Below are 16,703 nucleotides of genomic sequence, written 5' to 3' on the forward strand. Positions count from 1 at the left end.
TATTGAATTCCTGTTGCAGAACCACATGCTTAGGTCCTTAAGCCAGTGCACAGGCTTAGCAGATTTCTCCTGTTAAAAGTCAGCACCAGTGTTTCTGAAAAGTGGAAATTATGTGTTCATGGTTAGGGTAGCAAATTTCAAGAATCTTTTTGTTGAACTCCTTGCAGTCATTGTCTGTTTCCCTAGTGTCTGACGTGGAGGCTGGTGTATAACACCTAGACAGATGACTGGTGAATGGTCCTAGTAGTGCCTTGACTATTGCAGTTCCTTATTTACTGTTCACTCACTGTTTTCTATTTCAGTTGGATCTTGTAAGAAATTGACTTTTTTTTTTTTTTTTTTTTAACCTAGGGGATGCCCCACTCTTGTTCAAGCCTTGCCAGGCCCTAGCACCCAAGTCACTGCCGGCAGCAACCACACGGCAGTCCTTTTACTGGATGGACAGGTCTTCACATTTGGAAGTTTCTCTGTAAGGAGTTTTCTAACATTCATAATATTGTATTGTACAGTTGCCTTGGAATTTGCGACATTAGCTATTTTTTCTGGTTCCAGTAAAATTCTTGTGTTAAGATAATTGCATATGCATATTTATTGCCTACCCAACACACACAGGACCTGAGTGACAGACTTTAAAATAATTTTCATCTCTAGTTCAGCATTAGAATTTATTGCTTTTAGCAACTGTGTTAGAATTGGACATGTTTATTGCAAATCAAAAGCTTTTAAACAATCAGTGGAACTGATTCTGCCATTTGAAAAGATATTTCTCATCTAATTGGCAACAAAATAATTTTCCTTAATATGAGTAACTACTTCTATATTAGAATTTTTTGAAAGATGAGATTTTAAATTAGTTTATTTGAAATTATGCTTTCTTATGGCTTACTTTTCTTAGTCCTCTCTCTTTTTGTTTGTCTGTTTCCCTCTTTGCCTCTGCTAAAACTTGAAAAAATTGAAAATGCTGTGAGAGTTTTACATAGTTTGATGTAGTAGATATCAAGGAAAACCTTCCTATGACTATTAATAAGTTTGTACTGAGTGATGTGGGTGACTGTTCTGAACTCAACAATTTATGTCTTTGTAAGTGTATATGGAGTATGTTTGCCTGCATGCGTGTGGGTGCATGTACATGTGAGGTGTGCGTGCTGACACGTGAAGGGTAGAGGACAACCTCAAATAGTGTTCCTCAGGAGCTGTCCATGTTTTTTGAGAAATAATTGAAATGTAAAAGGTTTACAGCCTATTGCAGCAGGGCAGGTTCATCAGAGGTTTGGTGCTGTGAACTGTCAAGTCCTGACCCATTCACCACTTTGCTATTAAGGGTCTGGTTTTGTCTGGTAGAGGTGGCAAGTGGTCATCTAGTGTTGGCATTCACCTTGCTTTTTGCTTTCGTTCCTCTTCCTCATCTTTTTCCTCCTTTTTTTTTTTTTCTTCTTTTTTTGAGACAGGATGTTACAGTAATGCCCTTACTAGCCTAGAGCTCTCTATGTAGACCAAGCTGGCTACCAGCTCACAGAGATCAGTCTGCCTCTGCCTCCACCTCTGCCTTTGAGTGCCAAGAGTAGGCACATGCCACTGTGCCCAGCTTTGATTTGTACTTTTTACCCAGTGTGTGATCTCAGCTCATGGAATGGTACTGCTGCAGATAGGATGGGTCCTGACATCTCATTTGTCCAGTACAGAAACTTTGTTCACAGATAGAGGTTTGTCTTCTAACTGATTCTAGATTCTGTCAAGTTGATAATATTAACTATCTCACTCTCTATCAGTTCATACAGGTCTTACCTATCTGTCCTTTTTTATAGCCTCTGTAGTAATTTAAAAAACATATCTTTGGCAGATATTTTAATTTTCTCAGGACATTTATTATGTATTCTGGCCATGGTTTCTTGTTGCTTTAATGGTATTTGTAGAGAATAGGACATAAAAATATGTAACTTTCTATTATTATGAACATATTTTGTCACATACATGCTTACATAATTATATTTTCATATATATCCTTTTTTGGTGTTATTGAGATAAGTCATTGGAATCTCAATCCTTATGCCTCAACCTCCTGAATCGTATGGTTACAGGCCTGCTCTACTGCACCTGGCCACAGTTTTGTTTTATTTTCTTACAGAAGCCAAATGGGAAAAGCACACATTACCCTTCCTCATCTGTCTTTTATGTAGTCACCTTTGATAATCAAATATAAAACTTTTTGTTTTACTCTTTGGCATCTGTACCATCTACTTTTCTTTATGAAAATAATTTTTTGAGATTATAATCACACCACATCTCCCTTCCCTTTTCTCCCTCCAAATTTTTAAAATGGGCAATGAAATGAGAAACTAAGCAAGCACTTGTGAATATGTACAAGACAAGTGAGTGTTATGGAGTAAAGCTCAATTTTATCATATTTGCTTGATCTCTGTGGATTTGGAGCTGCTTGTGTCCTAGGAGTTTGCATGTCTCTGTCTGTGCCATGTCTGCTGACACAGTGTCGAATTCCTCAAAGACATCTGTCATACATTGTACTCTTACTCTACAGTGTCTTTGTACTATAGTTTTTCAGTTTCTTATACTTGTACATTTGAGTACTTTACATCTTAATTACATAATAATATATTAGACATGTGTCCTTTAGATTAATTCTAAGAAATGAGAATTCTGGGTCAAAAGTTAATGCCTTGGTAGGTTTGTGCGTGCTCATAGGCTATTTTTCATAAGCTGTGTCTGAGAGTGGTTCTTTCTCCAGAGCTTTGGCAACAGAATGTGCTGTTGTACCTTTTAATTGGCACTGATCTGATAGCTGAGAAAGGGTCTGCTCACTTTCAAGCCCCTACCTGTGGCAGGTACTATGAACTGTCAAGTCCTGACTATTTACCAGTTTGCTATTAAGGGTCTGGTTGTGTCTGTTGGAGGAAATTGTCATTTTTCTAAGTCCTCTCTATTCATTTCTCTTTTTGCCTCCTCTTTTGTGCCTTCCATATAACCTTAGGCTTGCTAGACAGATGGGAGAGAACTCTGGGTATTTGCTTTCTTTCTCTGGTTACAGGTCATGGTTTCTACAGAATTCTAACATGGTGAAAGGTTTAAGTTATGTATTCATTTGATTGCTATGTATGCTGGTTTTATGGCTTCTGAGGGGGAAATGTGCAATCAGTTATGGCTTTCTAGACCAAGAAATTCTAGCTGCAGACTTGACTTTAAGTGTGGCTGATTTTTCACCCATACTGAGTCCCTATGGAGTTCTTTAGGCATCTAAATTTCTGTTTTCTTCACATTTATTGGGTAGTGGTAAGAGAATTCATGCTTATTTTAATAGTGTGCATGACTTCCTTTTCTTCACAGAGCAGAATATACTTGCATATTGTGTGCTTTTTCCATTGCTCACCTTTTAATGCTCTTTTTTTCTATGTCAAAAAAATAGACATTTGAACAAGGATAAACATGAGCTGTTTGGTTACTTACTTCTTTTACTGTGTAACTTCTTCTTGTCCTTCCCTAGGTTCTTTTTTTAGGGATGGAGGTTTAGTTGCTTCTGTAGTCAGTGTGTGTTGTTTTCTGTGCTGTGATGTTGAAGGAGTAGAAACTTTCAGAGGAACCTGATAATTGAGTGAGTGTTTGCAATAGTCTGTGTTCCCTGATTCCTACGGTGTTGGCTTTCTTTCCATGGTTTGTTGCTTATTCTCATTGGTAAGGTCATTCACTATTTCTGGGGCCATGCGGTAGCATTTCTTCTCTTCAGGGGTTTCTGAAAGGAGAGTTATATGAGAGAGATGGCTCCTGAACCAGACGGGTTAATATCACCTAGTCCAGTGTCAGCGTTCTTTTGTTTTTTTCAGGTACTAACTTAGTAGTGAGAAACTCCCTACTTTTGAAATACATCTCTTTAGCTAACCAACTACCTATAGGCAGCTATACTTTTTAAGTGAGTTAACTTGTTTTAAATACACACCTTATTGTATATTCCTACTGTTAATATCTAAAAACATAAATGAAATGACTAAAACTTTACGTAAGAACTTCATTAAGCAGTTTTCTAAGTTTAGTCTCAGTTCCTTTTTTTTAAGCTTTTGTCTTATAATAAAATATCCTCTTAATGTGTGAGCTTGAGTGACTTTCTTTTATACTGTTACTTTAAAATGTCAAAGTGATTGTTTTTATTTTTTTTATTAAATTTTTTCACTTATTTTACATAAAGTGATTGTTTTAAATGAATCATTTGCAACAGTACTTTTCAGGCATTGTATATATAAGATACCTTTCATTCAAATGTAGGTGAATACAGAGTATTTTGGGAACATTGCTTATATGAAAAATATTTCAACTTAGTACAAACATATACATTATGCATTGTTAAAAGATTATCTAGGAATAATAAAATCCTCTATTCCTTTGGATATGTTAGGTCCAAATTCCACATTTATTTATAAAGAAAAATTAAAAATATATAAAAATAAGATTTCATAAAGCTACTTTTATAGATAGTTATCTTAACTTTAAAGAACCTGTATACTATTTATCCAGCAATATGGATAATATGGTTTATTTAATTTTTAGAAAGGACAGCTGGGACGACCCATTTTGGATGTACCCTATTGGAATGCAAAGCCAGCTCCCATGCCTAACATTGGATCAAAATATGGACGGAAGGCTACTTGGATAGGTGCAAGTGGGGACCAGACTTTCCTAAGAATTGATGAAGCACTTATAAATTCTCATGTACTTGCAACATCAGAAATTTTTGCTAGCAAACACATAATAGGTAAGTAGTTTGTTTTTACAATGAGAATTATGTGTACCTTTTTATATTTCTGTGTGATAGAAAAATGAGGTAATTGGGAAATTTAAAAACCAGCATATTCATAGACTAGGCAATGCCAGAAATATGAGCTATGTTGTAAAGGGATCAGACTTATATTATTATGAGTGATTTTCTACATTGATTTTTTTAAGTAATTATTGAAATTAATTTTTATGGGAGATTGTGATAATCACACTTAAACTTGTGTCCATGACACAACAAATAATTACACAGTAGAGGTTTAGAGTATAATACTTATGTGCATTCATTGTAGATTGGATAGTCAGAGGTATTGTCTTAATTCTGCCATTTAAAAAAAGATTCCACTTAAACTATTTATGTATATAAAAGCTTCTGCATGTTAAAATGTTGATAATACTAGTTTCCTTGTGGGCTTGAGGGAATATATAAAGGTAATACAAAGTAAAATATATTTAAATGTATTTTCATAAGGCTTGGTACCTGCTTCTATATCAGAACCTCCACCATTTAAATGTCTTCTGATCAATAAAGTGGATGGAAGTTGTAAAACTTTTAATGACTCTGAACAAGAAGATCTGCAAGGATTTGGTGTGTGTCTTGATCCTGTGTATGATGTACTTTGGAGGTAAGCATATGACTTTATAAAATAGCACAGAATTGGTTTCTGAATTTGTTCGCTAACTTAGAAATAAGCCGTTAACAGTTCTGGGAGTAAAAAATTGTTTGAACTAGTTTACTTTTTCTCGAGTGTGAACAGAACTCTGCTTTGTAACATAACTAGTTGGACCTACTCCTTTTCATATTTGGTGGTAGCAGTGAATTAGTTAGATAATCCAAGTACTTTGTGCTAGTTTCTTCATCATTTTTCATTGTTCCAAAATAGATTTAAGAGACAAAAGGCAGGCCGGGCGGTGGTGGCGCACGCCTTTAATCCCAGCACTCGGGAGGCAGAGGCAGGCTGATCTCCGTGAATTCGAGGCCAGCCTGGTCTACAAAGCAAGTTCCAGGAAAGGCACAAAGCTACACAGAGAAACCCCCTGTCTCGAAAGAGAGAGAGAGGCAAAAGACAATCTTCTGTTTTATTTTATGAAGCTGAGAGGTGTTTCCCTTTAAGTCGGGTTCAGAATTTCTTTCCATTATCTGGACCCTTAATACTCTGTCCCTTGGGATTTCCTACATAGTCGTTGGGTTCTGCAGCTATTGCAGGCATTGCAGATTCATTAGCTAATTTTAGCTTTGCTTCTGCTTCATGTCTGCTTCCTTTCACATTCCTTAGGAGCTGACTTCTCATGAATAATCAGAAACTTATCCTTTATAAAAATCTGAAAAAAATTAAAAGCAATTTTGTTGTTCCATTCAGAAATTTACCTAAACAGTGTATGAACTTGTGTGTGTGTTTTAAAAGAAAAGTGAAAACACATGTATGAAAAACTGTTCTCATGTTTCAGATTTTTCTTCTATTCTAATCCAAAGGATTAACTACTTACATATATAAGAGTATAATTATTTAAAAAAACTAAATTTTCTCTCATCAACAATTAATTTTTTATTTATTAAAAAAAACAACTACTTGGTTACAAAATTCTTTAGTTAGGACATACCAAATATGCTTAACTACTTACTGGTTAACAAACATTTTAGATTTTTTTTTTTTAAGTTATGTTACCTAGGATGTATCACAGAACCATGGGAACACAGAGTTACATACACATAAAGAAAATAAATCCTTGTAACATGACTTTTATGAAAAGGAATTTAGAGCTGGAGAAATGATTCAGAGATTAAGAACTCCTCTTGTTCTTTCGGAGGACCTGAGTTCAGTTTCCAGCATTCACACAGGACTCAGATTATAACAACCTAAAATTCTAGCCCCAGGAATTGGATACTCTCTTCTGGCCTCTGTAGGCACAGCATTCATGTGCACATATCCACACACAACCACACACATACACTAATTAAAAAAAAGTTTGTATGGATAAAAGAACAAGTAGGATTGCTGGGCTGGCAGGGTAGCTCAGTAGGTTGAGCCATGTGCTGTCGTACCTGACAGCACAAGTTCTAGCCTACATTTATTCCAAGGGACCTACCCACCCACCTGGTAGAAGGAGGAAACTGACTCCGAGTTATGTTCTGATCTCCACGTTTCACCATGTCCACACATGCATATAAACACGTGATAAATACATTCATTAGAATTTTTTAAAGAAATAGATTCATAGACTGTGAAATTTCCTTTTAATATTCCCACTTACAGTGTATGGGTACCCGTATTTCCCTGTATGTGGAAGTTTTTCCTCTCACATGCTTGTTCCCAAATACCCAGCAGCCACTTCTTAAATAATTGACTCAGAGGCTTAATATTATTTACAAATGCTCGGCCAGTAGCTCAGGCTTATTACTAACTAGCTCTTAAACTTAACACATTGTTCTTATCTATGTTTAGCCATGTAGCTTGGTAACATTTCTCAGTGCGACATTCTCATCTATCTTACTTCCTCTGCGTCTGACTGGTGACTCCTGACTCTGCCCTTCCTCTTCCCAGAAGTCTCCTAATCTGGTCACCTTGCCTATACTTCCTGCCTGGCTATTGGCCAATGAGCATTTTATTAAACCGTTTAGAGGGACAAATCCTTACAGTGTACAAGAGCATTATCCCACATCTTTTCCCTGTATTATCAGCATCAGTAAACAGAATTATTACTCTTGTGTACTTTTGATATTTTAATTGCATTGTTAATAGATATTTATTATTAACTATATAATACATGGGAGGGTTGGAATGGGTTTATTTGTTTTTATGGAAGGTTTTGTTTTTGGTTTTTCTTTGTTTATTTTGATTGAGACAGAGTCTCACTATATAGAATGGCTTAGACCTCACTGTGTAGCTGGAGTTAGCCACCAGTTTGCAGTTTCCTGCCTTACCTTCTGAGTGGTAAGATTATAAACCTGCACCACACTTATTCTTAGGGAAGTCATTTTGTTTGTAGAAATAGACAGTATATAATGTCAAATAACTGCATACACATAATGGAACTGTGACTTGACTTCCTTATAGTTTTTTATTGGTGGTGTACTGCTGTTTATAAAAACCTTAACATTGACTTCCATTTTATTTGTGTTCCTAGAGTAGCACTCCATGTCATTTCCCCATTTTTTGCTATTGGATTGATTTCCTCTTACTGTTTTATAGGAGTTCTTACACATTATGACCATTATAGTTTTGTTGCATATGTATTTTTCACATTTTCTGTCAAATTTCCCTGGTCTTCAATTTGTTAGTGGAGATTTTTGTATATGAAAGTTTTATTTTTTGTATGCATCAAATTTAAGTATATAATTGATGCAATATTTATAATGTTTTATAATCTGTATTATTTTCAGATTTTTTTTGTAGTGGTATAAATTAGTTATATATTTAGCTTAGGTATAGAAAACAATGAGATATGCATTTTCCTGTGTATGTTAATTGTATTATTTATTCTATAGTCAATTATAATTTAGAAAAATTTCAAAGTTAACTATGTGTTGAGGTAGTATAATTATTATCTTTCTTGATAGGTTTCGACCAAGTAGCCGAGAGCTCTGGTGTTACAACGCAGTGGTTGCTGATGCCAGACTTCCCTCTGCAACAGACATGCAGTCCAGATGTAGTATTCTAAGTCCTGAACTTGCTCTACCAACAGGATCAAGGGCTCTTACCACCCGATCTCATGCAGCCTTGCACATTCTGGGTAGGGTTGCCTTCTGATGTACAGCTGAATGGCATTCATGTATGCTGTGCTAATGGTCAGGATTTTTCTTAAATAGTTAAATTTGTATATTATTCCACCATGTCTGTTAAATAATAATGGATTCTAGTCATGAAATAAATTTAATTACCTCAGAAGTTTGTCTTCTGTGAAATGATACAGAAGATCTCAGCAATTATCATGAAATATCAATGGATGCTTAAGTGTAAAGCATCCCTGGATATAATTTTCTTAATAGAAAGATAATGACGTGGTTCTGCTTAACTTGAACATATAAACTTTTAGAGATATAGACCAAATATGTTCCTATAGTGTTTAATTTATGTATATCCTTATTTTACTAGCTACTTTGAGATACAGAACTTTTGCAATAAATATTTGCTAGATTTTTATGGGTTTTTTGTTCTTAAATCAGTCCACATACCTGTATCTTGTGTTGCTTTTAGAAAATGATTGTTCAGAAAGACTCATTTAGGAGCTGGGGAGACAACTCAGTGGGTAAAGTTTGCCTTCCAAGTGTCAGGACCAAAGTTGAGATTTCCAGAACCTGTGTAAGTGCTGGGAGGGCTTGGTGAGCCTCCTATAATTTCAGTGTTCAGGAGACAGACAGAGAGCCTGGAGCAAGCTTCTACCTAAAATGTCCATGTCGGTGGGTTGTGAGTTTAGTTGAGAGACCTTGCTTCAAGAAATACAGTAGAGGACAACCCAGGAAGACTCCTGATGTGATGTTAGCCTTAGGCTTCAACATATGTACACACATATGCATATTTACCTTTACATACATAAACACTTCCACATATGTGACCACACGTACATGCATTCCACACACACATGCAGATTACACAAAAGGAAATGCTTATGCTTACATAGCATTTACAACTAAGCATAATTAGTAGATTATGAATGTATTTTCCCATTTCTTCCTGATTTTATTTTAACCATTGTAACTATCCAAAACAAACATTAAAGTTATTTCAGACTAATATGTCTAACATTAAAGCATTATGAAAATCAAATTGATTTAAGAAGTTCTATAAAAGAAACTTGTAAGGACGAAAGTAAAGTGGTTTGACTTTTCAGAATTTTCGTTTTGTGAAAAATGTCGTAATAACTTGTGTTTTTTTTTTTTTAAAGATTTATTTATTTATTATGTGTACAGAGGAGGGCGCCAGATCTCATTACAGATGGTTGTGAGCCACCATGTGGTTGCTGGGAATTGAACTCAGGACCTCTGGAAAAGCAGTCAGTGCTCTTAATCTCTGAGCCATCTCTCCAGCCCAATAACTTGTGTTTTAAGTATAATAATTCTTTATGCAGAAGAGAATTGATTGTATGTATTCTTTCATGAAGTACGTAATGTTGAGAATAGATTGTATTTATTGAGCATATTCATAACTTATTTTAATTTGCCCTATATAGTATTAAATAGCATCAATACTACAGGAAGTTTTTGTTCAAGGGTTTGAAGTTTACTTGTTCATTGTTTTAGGCTGTCTTGATACTTTGGCTGCTATGCAGGACTTAAAGATGGGCATTGCAAGTACAGAGGAGGAGACTCAAGCAGTAATGAAAGTCTATTCCAAGGAAGATTACAGTGTGGTAAACAGGTTTGAAAGTATGTATACTTAGACTTAGGAAATGCTATCTAATCATAGAAATATATGCATATTTAAAACCATTATTCCTTACATTTTTCAGGTCATGGAGGGGGCTGGGGTTACTCTGCTCATTCAGTTGAAGCCATACGTTTCAGTGCTGACACTGACATTTTACTTGGTGGTCTTGGTCTGTTTGGAGGGAGAGGAGAATATACTGCTAAAATAAAGGTAAAGTTCATGGTAATGTAATTGTTTCATCCAAAGATGCTTCTTTTGGCTTAGTCTGTTGTCTTATTGAATGTTTACTTTTTCCCTTGGTTTGTTGTTAATGGCTCCGTTAGAGAAAGGAAAGATTGCTAAACTCTTACTCAAAGCTATGAGATTGATGACTGGGTAAAAAAACTAATTCATTCAAAGGGAGACAATGAGTTTTCAGTAATTTAAAGTCGAAAATGCCTCGTAGCCAGTCTCACTGCTTTGTGCTGAACTTCCAAGTGGTTAATTAGATGCACCCTTTAATGTGGTTGCCACCCTCGAGTGTTGCTGGTTGATTTTGTTCTTTTTTGGGTGCCCACCACCCAGCTCCCAAATAAATCACACAGAGGCTTAGTCTTAATTATGAATGTTCAGCCTTAGCTTGGCTTAGTTTCTAGCCAGCTTTCCTTAACTTATCCCATCTACCTTTTGCCTCTGGGCTTCTTCTGTTCTCTTACTTCTGTAAATCTTACTCTTACTTCGTGGCTTGCAGTGTAGCTGGGTGACAGGCCCCTCGAGTCCTCTTCCTTCTCTGGCTCCTTCTAGATCCTTTCTTTTTTCCTAGATTTCTCCTTCTATTTATTCTCTTGGCTTGCCAGCCCCACCTGTCCTTTCTCCTGCCTTGCTCTTTATTAGACCATCATGTGTTTTAGACAGGCACAGTAACACACAGCTTCACAGTTGAACAGGACAACATAAGCAAATGTCTAATAATACTCTACATTTCCCCCTATTTGTCAAAATGAAAATAAAGGTTTTGACTTTAACATAGTATAGCTAGCTACATACAACAAAAAACAGTTATCGAGTAAGAATTAATTTACAATGCTCAGTCCATTTGTAGTTAGCATATTCAAAGAAAATAATGCATTATCCTATCTTAGTGAATCCCAAGTTTTATACATAACTTATTTTCTGTCATAACTAAGGAAAACTACAACTATAACTATTTAGTCTTCAACTCTATCAAAGACCCAGAAGGATTGTTATCCAACAACAGAGACATTTGGGTGCCTGGACAGTCACCTAAAGTTCCTCTGCAGTGTTGGGGCATCCATCTTCGGCCTACTGGCCTAGAGAATTTGGCAGACTCTTCTATAAAGCAGGAATTTTGGACTGTCCTGCCTTGTGGCAATGTTCATCAGTTGCTTTCCTCTGTGTCCTGCAGAATATCTGGCAGACTGTTCTGTGAAGTGGGAATTTTGAAGGGTTGTCCTATCTTGTTTTTGAAAGTTCAACCGTCTTTTTCCTGACTGTCCTGCTTTGTTTGGCAAAGTTCAACAGTCACTTTCCTCTGTGTCCTGCAGAATATCTGACAGATTTCGCAGTAATACCCCCCAAATCAAGCAAATGTATCAAAGCTCTTGATAACTTTTGAAAACAGTCTACAAAAACCTCAACCAGAACTGAAAACTTTTAAAAATGTTTACTTTTTTCCAGTATTGATGATAATATATTAGAGACACCATAAGAATGAATTTAGTAAAAATTAAAGTTCCTATAGTAATATATATTATAGGAACAGAATAATGCTTAGAATACCTAGCACACATCTGTGTTTATACTAAAAATCCACTAGTTTCAGTCTTTTAGGTGTATTTCAGTATACCTCCTTCAAAATGGTTTAGAATGGCTTGATTCCATAAGACAGAAAAACAATTCAGTGAGTTGTGTAGTTCTAGAAGATAAGACTCAACAAGTTCATCAGTATGATATATATACATGTATATATATGTATATATATGATGTTTATGTATATTTGATAATACCCAGCAAGCTCTTCGAGAAGATATATATTTCTCCCTTTTGGTTCTAGAGGTTTTTGAGGGGTAGAATTTTACACATCATAGTGACTGTCTTCCTATGCTAAAAGAAGGCCTTTAAAGCGCTGCTTCTCAATCTTCCTAATGCTGACACGCCTTAATATAGTTCTTCATGTTGTGGTGACCTCCCAACCATAAATTATTTTATTGATACTTCATAACTGAAATTTCACTACTGTTATGAATTGTAATGTAAATATCTGATATGCAAGATACCTGATATAGGACCCATAAATGGGTCATGACCCACAGATTGAGAACCAATGCCTTAAAGGGACCAAACAGTATCCCTGGACCATCTGTCTGACTTTATGTTATACTTGCTGTTTCACTGTCCTGTGTATACTAAGGCTTGCTGATTCTTCCTCAGATATGCTAAGCAATGCAACCTCAGGATCTTCGCACTTGCTCTTCTCTCTAGCTACAACTCTTATCAAGACCTGCATATTTCACTTCCTCATCACCTTTGACCTTTACTCCCTGCTGAGTTATTTAAAATTATAAATCCTATTCCCTGCCACAAACTTATACCAATAGCTGTTTGTTGTTGTTTGTTTTGTTTTGTTTTTTTCTGGTCTGTATTTTTTACCCTTGGGTCCAGTTCCTAGAACTGTGACTGGAACATTGATGAGTTTAAAAGTATTCATTGAGTATCAGCGAAGAGGCAGATTGTAGTCAGATCATTATATTATGCTATAAAGAGAGACCACTGAAAATTTTACACTGAAGTATTCCAATCATATAGTCTTTTTAAAGAAATTACTAAGTGCCATAGACTTGCCTAGCATGTAAGGACCAGGGTTCAATCACTACTGATTAAAAAAAAAAAAAAAGACAAGCTAGTAAATATAAGCTGGATTAGAGTGGGAGTGGGAGGACTTGAGGGTGGGTAGGAGGTGTGGGGGTGGGGGGTGGAGTTAAACTGGTTTTAGAATCCCTGAACGAATAGACACAGTGGTGGCCAGGAAGTGTGGGCACAGGCTTTTTAAGATGCTCCCACTGTACAGAGCAAGGACAGCAAGAAGAGGAAGATGAGTCATTTACTTTAGAACAAAGAATATTGGGGTCTCTGGGGCAATTCAGTTAAGTCTGAGATGGAAATAGGTTTCCAGGACCTAGGATACGGTTGAAAACCAGAGACTGTTGGCATGGTACTGTTCAATAATTTTAAATGCATTTTAATAACTTTGCTGCAGTTTACCTACTATAACTCTCCAGAAAAATGAAGGTTTCACAAATATTAGTTCATTTTTATTAGAAAAATTTTAATTAAATTATAATGACATCACTCCCCTACCTTCCTGGTCCTCCCTCTAATCCCTTCCATGCCTCCTCCTTCTGACTCCTCTCATGTTCCCCCTCACTCCTCTTTTATAAATGTATAAATATATAGATATATAAATACAATCTGGTGAGTCTGTTTAGTGTGGCTTGTGTGTGTGATTTCAGGACTGAATACTTGGTATTGGATAACCATTTAGGGGCCTTTTTTCTGGGAGAAGCTAATTCTCATATTAATCCATTTTTAAAAAGATCTCTTTTCTCATAATCTCTTTTTCCTTACCTAGACTCTTATTTTCTTTCAAGTTCTTCATCTTGTCCTTTTCCATGCTACTTACTGCACTAGCTTTTGCTACCTGTGTTTTTATGTTTTGATGATCCTATTTAGGACTCCTCAATTTCTCTGTAGTAATATTTTATAATAATATTTTATATCTTTTGAGCAAGGTTTTTCTCTCAGGGTTCAACAAATATTCTTTGATTCAATTTGCATAATTACTATGAGGTGAACACTGTTAATAAGCACCTCATTTTTTATGGAAGACGACACTAGACCCCAGGTCTTCACAGCTGTTAAGTGATGAAGCAAGAGTTTGCCTCATTTAGAAAAGCTTAGTTAAAATGCTTTCTTTGAGTTGTTTTAAAATCCTTTGAAAGTTTGTATTCCTACTTTATTATATCAGGTACAAAATTTCCAGTATGGATTATATTTATTAATATAATCATAAAATATTGCAGAACTCCTATTTTAAATGCATGTATACTTATATAATTTATTTACTTACTAAATTCAATAATTAATTTAGTAAGTAAATTTAAATAGTAAATAAGAATTTTTATACTATTTATAATTCAGTTATTTTGGACATGCACAAAATTGTAAACACTTAGATGTGCAGAACTGAATGATTGTGGTGAATTTGTTTTTCTTTCCTCCAGCTATTTGAGTTGGGTCCTGATGGAGGAGACCATGAAACTGACGGAGACCTTCTTGCAGAGACTGACGTGTTAGCTTATGACTGTGCTGCTAGGTAAACGTTGTGCTCATTATTCAGTATATTATTTACATACTTGAAATTAAAATTTTATTTTAATTTAACAAATGCATTTTCAGAAGGAAGTTTTGGATAATCTATTGATAAGTTGGGAAATTTAACTATATAAAGTTATGCTTCACGTAGTGATAGAGATACATTCTGAGAATTTCATTGTTAAATAGTATGAATATCATAGAAAGTCTGTAGCAGGGATCTTAAAAGTTCTTATTAATAAAATCAAACCTGAGCCAGGTATTGGGGTGAACTGAAAGATCAGAGAGCCAGAACAAGCCACAGCTAACCTCACCTGGCCAACTTCTCAGCTGGTCTTGTTTCCTCAGACTTGAAGCCTCTGTTTTCTCATATCCGAATGGCTCTCAGCTGAACTGTGCTGCTCAAAACCTAAAAGCTTGAATGCTTAACCAGCCAAATACTTAACCAGCCAAATGCTTAACCAGCCAAATGCTTAACCAGCCAAATGCTTCTAGTTTCTGGTCTCCATGCCTTATATATCTTTCTGCCTTCTACCATCACTCCCTAGGATTAAAGGCGTGAGTCACCATGCCTGGCTGTTTCCAATGTGGCCTTGAACTCACAGAGATCCCAGATGAATTTCTGCCTCTGGAATGCTAGGATTAAAGGCATGAGTGCCACCATTTTCTAGCCTCTGTATCTAGTGGCTGTCTGTTCTCTGACCCAGATAAATTTATTAGGGTACACAATATTTTGGGGAACACAATAACACCACAAAAGTCTTTACACAAACCTAGATCATATGGCCCTGTAAACCAGTATGCACTAGGTTTAGCCACATAGTTTAGCCACCATCCATTAGATGTGATTTGTTGTTGTCTGAAATCTTGTTATGTAGTGTATGAGTGTATTAGAAAGTATAGCTATTCCTTGTAATAATGTTACATTAAAACTATTAATCTTAATTTTTATATAGTTAGATGAATAATTCAGTACTGGAAATAGGGATATATAAATATTTTACACAAATAGTTATATTAAATTCTTAGAGAAGACAAGTGTACTAGTGCTCTAGTGATTGAAACAATCATTCATTACTAGTAACATTTTATATATAACATACATATATAAATATAAATATATATATATTCAATTAGCTTTAGTAGGACATATTTCAGATCCCCCTGTACTCTGATATGACATCAGTAGTATATATGCTTGATTCATAACACTTGGCAGTGTTATGGGGGGTGGGTATGAGCTTTGTTGAAAGCTCTTGGGAGCTGACTTGGATTGGAATATTTACTTATAAAAGTTTATTAGTATAAAGAGACTTAGGTTTTTCAGTCCTTTCTAGAATCCTAAGAATTACACTATTGAAGTAGTAGTGAAAATTCTTTTATGGTTGGGGGGTCACCACATGAGGATCTGTATTAAAGGGTCACAGCATTGGTAAGCCTGAGAACCACTGCCTTAGACTCTGTCATGTTGTTACTTTGTAACCTTTGCTATTTGTACAAATTCACTTAAAGGGGACATTTCAAAAAAGATAGTTTTCATTAAACTTTAATATACCATTATCATTTGCTGTTTATTTTTAGCAGAGCATTATGATTCTAAGATATAAATTTGTGATGTTTTGATCCAGGGAATGTTGTGATGGGAAAAACATAAACTGAGCTTTATAATAGTAAAAGTACACTATAGTTCGCAATAATAACTTTGTTTTAAAAACACTAGTCGGTGGCTAGGGAAAATGGCTGAGTCAGGATGGTACAACACTTGCCACGTAAACACAGCAGATGGGAGGGATGGGGTTGGGAGTAGAGATAGGTGACCCCTAGCACTCACTGGCCAACCAGTCTAGCAAAATCAGTAAGCACCAGGTTTAGTGAGATACCCTGTCTCAAAAAATAAGATAGAGAGCAACCAAGGAACTCTCAATGCTGATATTCACAGACACACACACACACACACACACACACACACACACACATCATCATCATCATCATCATCATCATCATCATCATCATCATTATCATCACACAAAAGTAACCGTAAAAGGTGCATAGAGGCTTTTTTGCTAATAAAGGTACATGTTTTCAGAAAACAAGGTATGACATTGGTTTTACTTGAGGACATAAGAGTATTTCTAAAAATAAATAATAAAATGAAATGAAAGAGTAATCTAAAGAAAAACTAGTCTATTT

The 16,703-nt window shown here is 35.6% G+C and overlaps 1 protein-coding gene across 15 annotated transcripts in view; it reads left to right on the top strand.

Annotated features, from left to right (window-relative positions):
• The window catches only part of Mycbp2 (MYC binding protein 2), a 249,377-nt gene that overhangs the window by 107,182 nt on the left and 125,492 nt on the right, over positions 1-16,703 (top strand). For all 15 annotated transcript variants that reach the window (XM_028864803.2, XM_028864805.2, XM_028864804.2 and 12 more), the window contains 7 exons: positions 352-469; positions 4,552-4,756; positions 5,249-5,402; positions 8,336-8,508; positions 10,016-10,141; positions 10,225-10,352; positions 14,423-14,514. In XM_028864803.2, the coding sequence (XP_028720636.1) occupies positions 352-469; positions 4,552-4,756; positions 5,249-5,402; positions 8,336-8,508; positions 10,016-10,141; positions 10,225-10,352; positions 14,423-14,514 (996 nt within the window). The remainder of the gene's footprint in view (positions 1-351; positions 470-4,551; positions 4,757-5,248; positions 5,403-8,335; positions 8,509-10,015; positions 10,142-10,224; positions 10,353-14,422; positions 14,515-16,703) is intronic.

Source organism: Peromyscus leucopus, chromosome 9 (genome assembly GCF_004664715.2).
Source record: "Peromyscus leucopus breed LL Stock chromosome 9, UCI_PerLeu_2.1, whole genome shotgun sequence".
In the NCBI taxonomy this organism is placed as follows: domain Eukaryota; kingdom Metazoa; phylum Chordata; class Mammalia; order Rodentia; family Cricetidae; genus Peromyscus; species Peromyscus leucopus.